Source organism: Rhipicephalus microplus, chromosome X, assembly GCF_043290135.1.
Source record: "Rhipicephalus microplus isolate Deutch F79 chromosome X, USDA_Rmic, whole genome shotgun sequence".
NCBI classification, from domain to species: Eukaryota; Metazoa; Arthropoda; class Arachnida; order Ixodida; family Ixodidae; genus Rhipicephalus; species Rhipicephalus microplus.
In genome coordinates this window covers 471,967,272-471,980,511 of record NC_134710.1, presented here as the reverse complement: position 1 = coordinate 471,980,511, position 13,240 = coordinate 471,967,272, and the positions used below count along the sequence as shown (strand labels likewise).

At 44.7% G+C, this 13,240-nt stretch overlaps 3 protein-coding genes across 11 annotated transcripts in view; 1 reads left to right on the top strand and 2 right to left on the bottom strand.

The window, feature by feature from the left end:
• Ctl2 (Choline transporter-like 2) overlaps positions 1–13,240 on the bottom strand; it is a 380,476-nt gene that overhangs the window by 315,273 nt on the left and 51,963 nt on the right. The window contains exon 1 of one of the 8 annotated variants that reach the window (XM_075881411.1): positions 10,744–11,100. The exons of the other annotated variants lie outside the window; for them this stretch is intronic. Within the exon in view, the coding sequence (XP_075737526.1) occupies positions 10,744–10,828 (85 nt within the window). The 5' untranslated portion in view covers positions 10,829–11,100. Of the gene's footprint in view, positions 1–10,743; positions 11,101–13,240 lie in introns of those variants that run through there. 8 annotated transcript variants of the gene reach the window in all.
• Positions 315–6,421, top strand: LOC119160811 (putative nuclease HARBI1). Of its 2 annotated transcripts, XM_037413060.2 has the most exons (4): positions 315–751; positions 827–966; positions 1,419–1,587; positions 4,046–6,421. In XM_037413060.2, exons 1-4 carry the CDS (start codon positions 542–544, stop codon positions 4,721–4,723), a joined length of 1,197 nt encoding a protein of 398 aa, XP_037268957.1. In that variant the 5' UTR covers positions 315–541; the 3' UTR covers positions 4,724–6,421. The 2 variants fall into 2 exon arrangements, with proteins under 2 accessions (XP_037268957.1, XP_037268956.1); XM_037413059.2 differs by having other exon boundaries at positions 315–966.
• Positions 6,406–9,234, bottom strand: LOC119185075 (uncharacterized). The gene is made up of 4 exons (XM_037434205.2): positions 8,267–9,234; positions 7,790–7,852; positions 7,554–7,616; positions 6,406–7,086 (listed from the first exon to the last, which is right to left on the bottom strand). Exons 1-4 carry the CDS (start codon positions 8,346–8,348, stop codon positions 6,419–6,421), a joined length of 876 nt encoding a protein of 291 aa, XP_037290102.1. The 5' UTR covers positions 8,349–9,234; the 3' UTR covers positions 6,406–6,418.

Sequence of the window (13,240 nt, the reverse complement as noted above, 5' to 3'; positions counted from 1 at the left end):
CATACTCGCCCCCCCCCCCCCCCCCATCAGAAATACAGTGGCACTTAATATAAAGGCTGGCATGTTCATAACACCTAATAAACAATATGTCACAGCTCTGTATAAGAATTCTATAGTAAACCAAAAGAGGCCGATCACTGCAGGTAACTGGGTACAACTGGCATAACACTATAATGAGTGGTGGGCGTGCGTGGATCGGTGCAGGCCTTCACGTGGCAACGAATTATGTGCTTCCCATTAAGGAACTCTCCCATTAAATGAGGCACCCTGTCCACGTTTCGAATGTGTATGGACTGTGCACGGCACAACTTATGCTGTTTTTCACTGGTAGATTCGGAGCAGGTTTTTTTGCTCCGTGGCGACGAAACCGCATTTCACTGGTAGATTCAGAGTGGATCCGCGCTTTTCACTGGTAGTTTCAGAGCAGCTCGCTCCGAGGCGGATTGCTCGCACTGCTCCGCCGACAAGTCGCAGATTCGGGCGGAAACACGACGAGCAGCATACGTCACTTCCGTCGTTGTACGTTGCTGAGTTTTGCAAAATGGCTGCGTTCGCTGCCTTGGCGGAACTTCTGTCTAGCGACGAAAGCACTTCAAGCAGCAGCTCGTCCAGCTCAGACGACGAAGACTTCGAGGAAAGACAAGCGCTATGCGAAGCCTTCTTTCGGGAAACTTTTTCGGAGTCCCACCGCGAACGTCCCAAAATTTTGGGGTTCATCGAGAACGTTGCGCGGCTGTACACAGACGAGCAGGTAAGCGCGGAGCTCCCTCTTTTCATAATACTACATGAACCTAATTTCATCTTTTTATCATTTCCTTCTCTGCAGTTCCGTCAAGACTTCAGGGTGTCGAGGCGTGTCGCGGAAACGTTGATCCGTGGTTTTGAAGGCTCGCGTCACTACCCATGCAGTGATCGTGGTGGGTCCCCCTCGAAAACCGCGGAAGAGCACATTCTGGTCTTTCTGTGGTAAGTCTGCACGCTGTTTTAAAAGTCATGCCTACCAGTGTGTATAATCTTAATGCTTTCAAGTGCTTCGGCGTAGAAGTACGTTTTTTCGTTGCGTGCGCAGAATTTTGACGGGGAGTCCAACCATTATAAATTTTTGTTCGTGTGTTTATGTGCGCGTGTGTAGAGAATATACACATGTGAAATTTAACAATTTCGGCGGCGTTAAATCTCCCTAGTAGCCTTCCCGTGGCTACGCCGCTTGTGCTTTTTGTCCTTGAAAGTTGCTAAGTGTGATGCAATGGAAACCAATGAAATATGACCGCTTGCAACTGCACAGCCAGAGAGAACAGTGTTAAGAGCTTCTACTTTTCTTACGGCTGCTAATTTTGATGCAAATATTTCATGCCTTTATTTCACAAAGCAGGCTTTACTTGATCACTTTCTTCCATAATGTGTGTTTGCTGTGTCAGGTTTGCTGCAAACAAGGCGTGCCTGAGGGACGTTGCTGGACGCTTTGGCATGGCAACTGCGACAGCATTTAGAGTCGTGGAGCGCACGCTCGAATATTTCCTTGATATAGCCGAAGAGGTAATATCATTTCCAGGAGATCTTGATCAGCTGTCAGCGGACTTCGAACAAGTAAGAATTTTAGGTATTTCACTGTTCCATGGCAAACACAACAAATGAGTTGTCTAATTGAAGCTTACTTTAGAGAATAGTCACATAATACATTGATTGTAGCAGGTTAAGCTGCCGTTGGGGCACAGGGGATGTGGTACTAAGTTGCGCTTGAAAGATGGGGTTATTGTCAAGCAGTCTCACTATCAAATGGGAAATGCTAGAGAAACATGTATTGTTCATTTACAGTGCACATAAAAGCAGGGTGTCTGCCAACGTGGAAAAGTCAGGGAATTTCAAAAAAACCAGGCCAGGTCATGAAAACTGACAGCAGTTCTGTGGGACCGTCACAAAAATAAGCATCGCCATTCATCAAAGCTTAAAAAGTCTCTCAGCTGCAACTACAGTGGGCTGCTGGAAGGTGTGTGAAAAAAAAAAAGGACAGTGCATAACTCTTGCTTCTGAGTGTAAACGCGAAAGGGACCCATAGAACACAAAGTTTACTGACATTTCAGTACCTCATATGGGAGAGAGCCTTGTTTAAAAGTCATGAAAAAGGCACAGTGTACTTCAGTACGCCTAAATATGTGACGTAAGCAGAGAGAGTACATTGTCAGAAGCCTCCCATCACTCCTGTGCAGCGTATGTACAGTTGTCTGTATCTGGATTCGAGAGTTTTACAAGTCTATTTGGTGGTCTGTGATTCCGTGTGTTCAGGGAGGGCAGTCGAGGCCACGCCTCGTTTTGTGGTATCATATTTGTGTTGTTTAACTTTTACCAGTTTCACCGATGTACTGGTCACAATTATGTCAGCCTATGGCATAAACTAGACTAAGGAAATTTCTGCTCGGCAACTTGTCCTTCACATTGGCTAAAGCATTCTTTAACATCCATGTTGGTATATCCACTCTTTTGGTGCCTGTTGCTTCTACATATCACACGGCATATCTGACTCACGTCTGTAGATTTATGCATGTTTTGTCTATGCCACGATTTCGGCCCGGCTTGAAGGCCGTCTGGTTTTTCTAGGCTAGAACTGCTATCAGCTGAAGCTTGCTGGGCTACTCATGTCTTTTAATAATAATAATAATAATAATAATAATAATAATAATAATAATAATAATATTATTATTATTATTATTATTATTATTATTATTATTATTATTATTATTGGTGGTGCAACACCAAACGTCTTCAGCTACACACTTATGCTGGTAGCTCGTGTTTCAAGGGTAGAACTTGGGTAACTTCAGCTAAATTTTTCATTTCAGTTTTGTGAGATTGTGTAAATAAATCTGCAATTATTTTTCAGTGTCACGTCTACAGCAGAGTACGTAAATCAAGGTAACATGCGGACATTCATGATTCATCTATAGAATCAAGGAAACTGTTCCACCTTGACAAATTCATTCTCACCACCACATATTCAAATGTCAGCACTTTAAACGTTGACCCCAGCTTTCATTTCACTTCAAGTATGACAGCCCAGATAAATGCATGTGCTTGTCGTAAAAAAAAAAAACATTTTGCAGTATGGCTATGTTCTTGCAACGTTGTCGTTACTCGTTGTCAAGGCAAGATACATAGAATATGCGAGTAGTAGTTATTTACTTTTTTTGTTGAAAAGTATACTTTAGAGGTGTGCAAATTAGGCGGCGGCGCAAATCAATAGTAAATACATCAATCTAGGTCGAATCAGTTCTAATCTAATCTACATATAAATAGGTGAGTCAGTAAATACAGTAGTTCAGGTCGATCTAATTAAATCCAATCCACATCCTAACCGGCGTGGGCTACAGCCATTATAGTAAAATAGATTTTACTCCAGTGGCAGAACCGGCCAGGCTCCTGTGTTTTCATTTTACACGAATGCCACCAAATGGCACCACTTCTAAGTTTCTCAGCAGCTTTGACTGCGATGTCAAACGATCGCAGACACCTTCAAACTTCATCTGCGGTTACTCTTAACTTGTGTGTTTTCTTCCTGGTTCTTCGGAACATCAAACAGCTGACTTGCTCACTGCCTAGCTCAGGGGTTTTATTTTGGCCAGATTTACATGTTTTTTCACAATTGTCGCATGCCCTGAGAACATTTTGAGTGCGTCTGGTAATTATGTTTACCTTTATAGAGCGCCCGGTTTTTTTTTTCTACTCGGGTTTGTTTGCAGTGTACAGTGTTTTCCATGCAAACGTGGCAGTCATGGAATTTGCTTTGAATCATGATGGAAAACCTGGGAAATTCAAGGAATTTAGAAATATGAAATTGGTAGACACCCTGAAAGGGACCCCTGGCACTTAAAATTTCTAATGCCTTTTGCTGTGGTGTTCCGTACAATGATTCCATAGTTCTGGCATGTAAAAGACTTGTGTCACCTAAAGTTAACTCCGCTAAGACCAACAAAACTACTGCATCAAGTGTTAAGATTATTTACTTCAAGAAGTTCACTACAGGTGTGTTCTTTTTCTCTCACTGTCACAGGTGTCAGGAGTGCCCAACACGATCGGTTGCATTGACGGATCCTACATAAGCATCCGCTGCCCTGCAAAAAAAGTGCGTTCAACCTATGTGAACAGGCACAGTTATCCGTCACTGACACTGCAAGCTCTGTGTGATCACAAAAAGAAGTTTCTCGATGTGACTACTGGACACCCCAGCAAGATTCACGATTCGAGAATCTTCAGGACATCGAGGCTTTCTTCAAAGTTGCCGCATGTGTGCTGTTCCGGGAAGTACCACGTTCTCGGGGACGCTGCCTACCCGCTTCGAGATTACCTCATAACCCCATTCAGGAATTATGGTCACCTTGACGCGAGGCAGCGCGCCTTCAATTATCACTTTTCGGCAACGAGAGTGAAGATTGAGAATGCCTTTGGAGACCTCAAGGCCAGGTTCCGCCAGCTGCTGCACCTGGACTTTCTGTTTGTAGACAAAATGAACAAGTTCATTATAGCTTGTTGTGTTTTGCACAATATGTGCATTAATTGTGGTGATGTGGATGTGCCGCCGTACATCGATGATGAACATGCACCGTGGGAATGGGAGGCACAACCGGATGATGTTCCCCCCAACAATGGCCCGCTTGCATCAACTGAAGATGCACTGCGTCGCCAAGGCGAGGAGAAGCGTGAGCGCTTAATGCAAGCGATGCGCATTTGATTTAAAGTTAGGACTGCCTACGTGTACACAAAACAAGAAACGTTAAGGTGTTGTAAATTTTGTTTCGTGTTGTAGAGATTTCTAGCAGAAAATAACACTAAAAGACGGGACGAAGCAAGGACACAAACTACGGCGCTGACTAACAAGCAAATTCGTTTTATTCTTCTAATCCGCGTATATATACTTTACCACAATCTCAAGGAAACAAAAAAAAATAGAATCATGATAAATGCATGCCCCTCATTTCTGAAGCGTATCATTTACAACGGCGGCGAAACATGCATCAGTTTCCCTTATATTTCCCTCTCTCTGAAGGAGTTACCTCTCCTGTCTTATTGAGCATTTCTTTCCTCCTGAGTCAGCCAACATTTGTGTGTGTCTTTTTTTTGCTTTTTCTCACCCTTCAGATTAGTGGTGGAGTGTATATACCTAGACTGGAAGAATAAGACACATTTGGCTGTTAGTCAGTGCCATGGTTGTGTCTCTGCCATGGTTGTGTCCCTGCTTTGTCCCATCCTTTAGCACTGTTTTCTACAGGAAACACTGTACTAACCAGCTAAAATGCATGCCGCACTGTGTTGTAGTGACTCATCTTGCTAGGGCGCAGCCTGATTTTTTTGTTTCTTAGCTTTGTGACACGTAGCAGCTTCCACATAGCGTGAGTCAACCCAAGATGTTTGCAGGAATCTGACTGGATCAGTGTAATTGTTTCCTATGCGAAGCCATCAGCATGCTTATTGCTGACTAGTGCTAACGCCGCAGCGTGTTGGTCGGTATGGCTACTGCAGCTGAAGATAGCTGGTGATATTGATAGTAACTGCACTCTTCGTGCTGGTGAGACACGAGAAAGTGACAAAGTCAACCGGCCAAACATAGCTGGGCTCCAGCTCTCGTCAGCCACCACAAACATTCTGAGAAACATGTAGTGACATTGGCATAAGTCCAAGCTAGTGCAGGCTACACTGAGGAGCATTTGTGTTAATGGAACAATGTCACCAAAATTACGAGCTTGAAATGTTTGTGTTGTTTGTCTTGCAGTTGGGGCACTATGCTTGTCAGTTAAACCTGTCGCTTCGAGGAATATTCGTAATGAACACCCATCCCGACTCATTGTTTCCCACGCATGGTGCCCAAATTCAAAAAGTGCGCTCTGAACGTCACAAAAGCCCGAGTCTACATAGTCTTATGACTCCTGAGATTGTTCGCTGTGTAATTTTTCGTGATTCCAGTAGTAGTTTTACAGTGATGCCAAAATTAGTCACAAGGAGCCATTCTTGCATTAATTACACAGTACATTGCAATATTTATGATCAAAGTTTGGGGACTACCGGACACAATGCTCTTAATTAAAGCATTCAAGTCAAAACAAAAATTTGTCAGGGGTCCTTTAGGCATGGTGACTGCTGCTGTGAGAAATGGCTTCTTTGTCATGCAATTTGGTTATTGCTTGTGCATTAACATTTTATTTGCCTGATGAAAATTTGCATGGACAAACGTTCTGCATTTCTTAGTCTTTGTTCAGCTTTTCTTACCATCAAAACGGCGTGAAATTATAATGATCATTGCAACTTTGTCTTGTAAAAGGGCCCTGGAACCCTTATTTCACCTCAACAACAAACATTGTCAATCTGTTATCAATGCGCCTGCCAACGTGCACATGTGTACAATGCTTACAATAAACATGCTTTTCACATTTTATTCATTTTTCTTCAAGTTGAAAATTTCACGGAGAAGATTCATCTTTTCTTTGTGCATTTCTTCTCGTCGCTGTGTTTTAGCAAGTCGTCGCTCTTCCCTCTTGCTGTCTCTTTCAGCCTTTCGCTCTGCTCGCCGTTCATCTAACTCCTTCATTTTTTCAAAGAAGGTTTGCAGGTGGAGCTCGCGTGCTGAATTCGGGCGTTTTCTTTTTGAATCAGGAGTGTCGTCCTGCCCAACGGAGCTGGATGGAGAGTGTGACGTTGACGAGCTTGAACCAGCAAGTGGAACAGACTCGGTGGATGACTGTGGACATGTCTTTTTTGATACCACTCCACTTGCGTCGCGTACCACTTCTGGTTCCAAGCTGTCGTCCAGCCACTTGATTTTTTCAAGCTCGGCCTCGTAGGGGACTTCTTGTGGGGAACAGCCAGACGTATTATTTTTCCCAGCTGCCACATTTTTTCTTTTCAGTACGGTTTTGTACCGAGAGCAGCACTGCTCACCAGTTCTCATTACACCCAGTTTATTATTAATGTCTGTTGCAATTTTTTCAAACATGGCCTTTTTGTTGCGAAATTTTTTCAGAGGGCCAACTTGAGGGAAATATGAGGCGTAGAGGTCCAGCAGCAGCTTCGTCTCGCCACTCGTCCACTCACACCCTGCAGCTGAAATATGCATTATACACACATAAAATACATATAAACTGGCATTAATAGACTTTTTTGATACAGGGCACGAAGCTATATGCTCTCTGAGCCATAGAACACTTACTGTAAAGCATTAGTACTGTCACACTGTTTTGGCACAGCAAATATTGGGTGCTGTGGGGATCGCTTTGCATATCAGAACAGACAATCATGCAAATTCATAATATTACTATACATAACTTATTCACAGCATAATTTTCTTAGAGAGTAAATTTGAAAACACTGCATAATACATATGGGGCCTCTTCGTGCAGCTGACTATTCGTTGAATTCAATTTTATTATTTAAGCACCCAATATTGAGAAGCGTGAGCAAGAAGCCATTAAATGGTTTTGCGTAATTCGTGGTTTTTTTGAGAGGGTTTGCAATCTGCTGGACCTATCTTCATCCTAATGCCACTAGCATGTTTGTGTATGCATGCTTACCACGTGCAGGAGTCCCTGGCTGACAAGCCCGACTTGGTGACGCACCAGTAGACGCTGCAGAATCTGTGTTTGATAATTGAAAAGCATTGTAGTATGTTAATATGTGTTAATTTTAAGCAGGTACACAATTTTCTTCAAGTAGTCCTTACACGTTGCTCGTCAAGGCATTGTCCTCTACATATATAGACGACTGTATACAAAACTAGTTCTACAGAGACACATGTAGACCAATTTACCATTTCCTAAAAATGCGCCCTGTGTATGTGACAAAGCGTCGGTGGCGTCACACTGTGTAGCACCTTCAAATAGAGAAAAAGAAAAGACATTTGCGGGTTAACACCAAAAGAGTAGAGGTCAAGAATCACCAAGAAAACGTTACTTCTCTAGTAAATTTTTCATGCATGTATTCATGCGCGAATACAGAGATCGCCATGCATTTTTATTAAAGGTAATACAGCAGCTTGGTGAGCGCTGCGAAAATTCCGGCGCTTGTGATATTCTAAATAGTAGGACTGTAAGGTGTTGGGTAAGCAACTGCTCTGATTAAAAAAAAAAGCCTGCTCACAACATGCCGTATTTTTGCGAGCGCCGATTGCGGCCGTTACCACGTGTACCCGCATGCTTTACAATTATCTGACCAGTCTTCATGCGGAGCTATCAAAGTTAGCATTCCGTGCAGAGTTTATTATCAGCGTCAAGTACGTCGCACTTACCGTTCAGATCGTTGCCGCTGTTTCTGAAAACGCCCAGCAACAGCCGACGCACAGCCGGTGTCAATTCCGCGTGCTCGTCCATACTTGCTACACAACTGCTGTTCGCGACTGCGTTAAAGTGTTCTACAAAGCTTTAACTGCGTGGTCGAAATGCGCGCCCTGCAGTGGCGGCCAAAGTTGCCAAGGAAACGAAGAGAGCGGAAAAAGAAACTGTTTCCGGAACCGGTTTGCGTGACGTATGCATAATCAACTTCCGGGGCACCTCTCACGGAGCATTCTCGTGTTTCACTGGCAGAGGTGGCTTCGTGCGATCCGAGTGCTCGCTCCGGGATTTCGGCGGTCGCTCTGAATCTCCCAGTGAAAAACACCATTAGAGACAGTGAAAAAGAATGCAGTCATTTTCAAACAGCTAGCCAAAAATCACTCAACATGGAAGATGACTGCATGCTCAATGGCTCAGATGCATTCTGAAGACGCTATAAAATAACCACCTGTAGGTGTCAGATGTTGCAAATAGTTAAAAGAGATTGCTCCTTCACTTGATGTCCCGTCCCTACTGCAACCTGGTACTAAACACAACACTGTCAAATTGCAGGAAATTTCTGTAGGCATGACATATTCCCTCCAAGGCACGGTCATGTGAAAAAAAAAAACTGCTTAATTGAGTAGGAAAAGAAATGCTATATTCAATTTTTTTTCAAAATTTTTACCAAAGTAATTTCAATTCTAATCAGTGCTTTTTTTTGCGACATGTGAAAGTTCATGAAGAAGCTTTATCGCCCATGATGGTGCATATATCAACTGGTGAATTGGAGATGGTGCATTGCATGATGACGATGATATAAGGGGTTTAACATCCCAGAACCACCATATGATTATGAGAGACGCCATAGTGGAGAGCTCCGGAAATTTCGACCACCTAGGGTTCTTTAACGTGCACCCAAATCTGAGCACAAGGGCCCACAGCACTTTCGCCTCCACCGAAAAGATATTGCGATGCAGTTCAAAACAATTTTTGCCCCCCCCCCCCCCGCCCCCATAATGTAATCAGACCCATAAAAGAGCCTCAAAAATAGCTATGTAGAATGCCAACTTGTGATGGCATTATCTTGGATATTACTATTTTATATTAGGGATAAAAGAGAACACACAAGAACACAAGGTGCAAACTGACAGCTTTTTTTTTTACTTATGGCTGTATCACATAGCTACTGTCAGAGCTACAAATGCAAGATTAAAGAAGAAACCACACTACACATTACCATTTTGATCTTTGCAAGAAGCGCACTTTCTTCAAAGTTTATTGATGGTGCGCGAACGTAATTCTCCCGCACGCGCGTCATCGGGTTTGTTTCGTTGACGATCCTTTCCGTACTGCGTGCATTTCTACAAAAGTATTTTTTTTTTTCATCGCATTAGCACTATGCAACATGTTAAGCAAGCTTTCAAGGGTTCTCAATCTTTTGAAAAGAAGCGTAGCGTCAATACATCTTTCCGTTTGTCCAAGTTACGTACGTTTTACCGAATATTGTGAATAACTTATTTGAATTCTACAAATTTCAGGCCTCGGCAGTGTCTATTCTTGGAGTCATTTCTTTTAAACTTTTCTACAAAGCCTTACTAGCTTATCCAGCGCAACAAATACTTTTTTTTGCATTCACTGTTAATTTTTACTTTATAATTTTTAAAGATAATTAATCAAGTACTGACAGAACAAGACTGTGCAATGGGCACGACACAATCGAAAGGATAATCATCGAAGCATATGCAACGATGCACGCACATGCAGGAGATTATGTTAGCGCACCATCAATAAACTTGTCATCAAAGAAAGTTCAGTTCTTGCAAAGGTCAATTTGAGCATCAAGCTTCGACCAATCAAAATGTTACTCGTAGTGTCGCGAGCTTGAGCGTTAATATGGTACACATGTGCAGCACAGTTTGTACTTGAAATTGTGGCGCGACCCCTGAATGCTGCAACCTGAAATAAACAGCTCTTGTCAACTTCTTGGGCATCACAATAGCTAAGAATTACTATTCACACTTTACATGGCGCACTGTTAAACAATAGATTTCCATGAGCACGTTTCCGAATGGAAGGATCCCCGCCTTGTTTAAGTAGGTCACGTTTAACATGCATGACAACGTTTCGTTTTAAACAAACTGGACGCTCATCTTGAGTCATAGCGTAGGCAGTCAGCAGCGCACTTCCGGCATCTCGGTCCTCCTCAACCACGTTGCCAGTGCGCGAAGCAATAATTATTAGGCACGAAGTAGAACTGCGATCTCCCAACAACGCATCGTGACTGACTACAAGTATCGTGACTACTGCACGCACGATATCTGTCAGCTACAAAACTTACTTCTCAGTTGCAGGAATGCGCCGAGCAGGGCCGAAGGAGAGCACTCGTCTTTCGGACCTGCTGCGCGCTACCTTGGAGACGGTTCGATCCAGCCGAGACAATAAAAATGCTCACCGTAGTCCGCGACGTCTTGGGGTGTTGGCGTCTCCCCAACCTTTGACATCTCCAAGAGCGCGGCCTGAGGGTATCCAGCGCTCATGCCGCGAGCGTGGACGGCGGCTTCTTTATAACCAAGCGACGCTTTAATTAACGCACCACAGGGCACCCCCACGAGTAACTACAGATGCGCCGGAATCCCAGCAGTAGCGCAGACCACCTATTATCTAGCTGACACTGAGCAACACCTTCCGATACGCTAGCGCGGTAGGTGTTCTGTGCTAGCGCCACCAGCGCCTTTACGAACACTTGGTGCGCTTTGTCTGAACAACGCCTCCTAGAAAAACTATGCCTAGAACATGGCCTCCGAGAAGGCGGGCGCGCAGCGGATTTTTCTTAGGCCGTCCCAATCGCACGGAGAGCAAGTGTTTCCAGAGGTGGGCGTGGCCTGCTCTTTTCTCCGCACTGCGGCGCTCTTTCTTTCGCTCTTTCTTTCGCTTGGGACGTGTTTTTGGAGAGCTCCGGAATGACAGCTACAGATAAGTGTTTTTGCATGTTTCCAGCTTGCCTCTATATGTAGCGTTATGAGAGCGTAAGGCGCTAGCGTAAGGCTTGATTAGGTCTAGTACGGTGTACGGTTTTTTTTTATTAGTATTTTGTACTGTGTCTTTTTTTCTCCAGCCACCACGTGGCTGAAGCCTGCGCGTAGACCGACCACATGCATGCGCAGGTGCTGTGAAGTGTAGCGTATTTATTTATTATTGTGGTTCTTTTTGGCTTAGACCAGTGTATTTTAGTACAGTTTTCTAACACGTGGGCATCGGTAAACTGAGCTAGCCATGGTCAAAAAGACCGTAAAGTGTTCCGAGTGCAGGGTAGGGTGGAAGGTGGAAATTAGTGCGGAGGAGAAAGCAGAAGATGACGCCAAGTGTAGACAGTGCGAGTTCGAGGAGAAAATGAAAAATATGATGGCGGTCCAGAGTGGGCTCATGGAGAAAATCGCAGCGCTGGAGAATGCATTGGCGAAGGAGCGAGAGAAAACGTCAGCCATGGAAGAAAGGCTCCGGGCAGCCGAGAAAGGCCTATCGAAGGTCGTGAAAGGGAACGAAGACGCAGGTGACGGCGGAAGCATTATGGCGACGACCCCCCGTGCGGGAGAGATGAAGGAAACAGGCATGACAAAGGCAGATACATTGGCCACAGGGCCCAGCTACCGGGAAGTAGTTTTGAGGGAGGGAGGGAGCAAACCAGCAGCCGTGACTCACGCTAGTCACCTAGTCAGCAGCCAGGTGCAGGTTTCAGAAGGAATGTCTGAACAGGTCATCATCGCCGGTGACTCAAATTTGGTCCGATGCGCAGCGGCAATCAAAGAAAGGGTGAAAGGCGACAAGAGAGTTGCGATAGGGACGTTCCCAGGACAAACGCTGGGGACAGTAATGAGTCAAGCGGGTGAACAACTCGCAGCTAAGGCTGGCAATCGTAACCTCGTTGTAATTGCGGGAGGGTTAAATGACGTCCTGAAAAAAGAATCGTCAGGACTAGCGACGGCCTTGGCGAGAGGGGTGGATGACATGCGCACCGTGTCCCCCCAGGTGCAAATTGTAGTATGCACAGTACCGGAAGTACCGGTGCGCAACGTCAACCTGCGAAGAGCGGTTGTCGACGCAAACAAGGAGATATGGCGGATTAGTCGAGAGAAGGGTTTCGAGGTAGTGGATTTAAACAGGGAAGTGCACAGGTGGGGTGGATTCCAAAGAGACAGGATTCATTTCGATAAGAGGCTTGGACACGAGGTGGGCTGGCGACTGGCAGGACGCGCAGTAGCTTTTTTGGGGGGCTCACGGGCCCTTCGGAGTCCGGGGTAGCTCGTAACAGGGAAAGCAACCAGGAGGACGCTTTGACAGGTAGAATTGCGAAAAACCAGAAAAAAGGTAAAAGAAAAAGGAAAAAGGCGCGTGTTGCAATTAGTTACATAAACATGCAGGGTGGCAGAAAGAAGGCAAAATGGTTAGAGATTGAGGAGCAGTTAAACAAAGAACAGATAGGCGTGTATGCGGTTACAGAAACACACCTTAGAGACTAGGAAGAGCCACCACATATTAAAAATTATGTTTGGGAAGGGTGTAACAGGACCATATCGGAAAGGAAAGGTGGGGGTGTAGGAATGCTAATTCACCGCGGAGCCAAATGGGTTAGAGTGAAACAGACGTGTTCAGAGCACCTCTGGGTTCGGGGCACAGTAGGTGGAAAGGAAACGTGGCTAGGGGTAGCCTACTTGTGGACGGGGAATAACTGCAGAGAAAAGAATCAGGAGATAGTGGATTGCATGAGTGCGGATATTAAGGAATTTGGTAATGGGGCCGAAATCATCCTTCTAGGGGACATGAATGCCCACATACATGACCTTGACGGATATTCAGACACCAATGGGAAGTTATTACTAGATCTTTGCGAGCAACATAGTCTGGAGATAGTTAACACGGGGCCTAAATGTGACGGCCAGATCACATGGGAA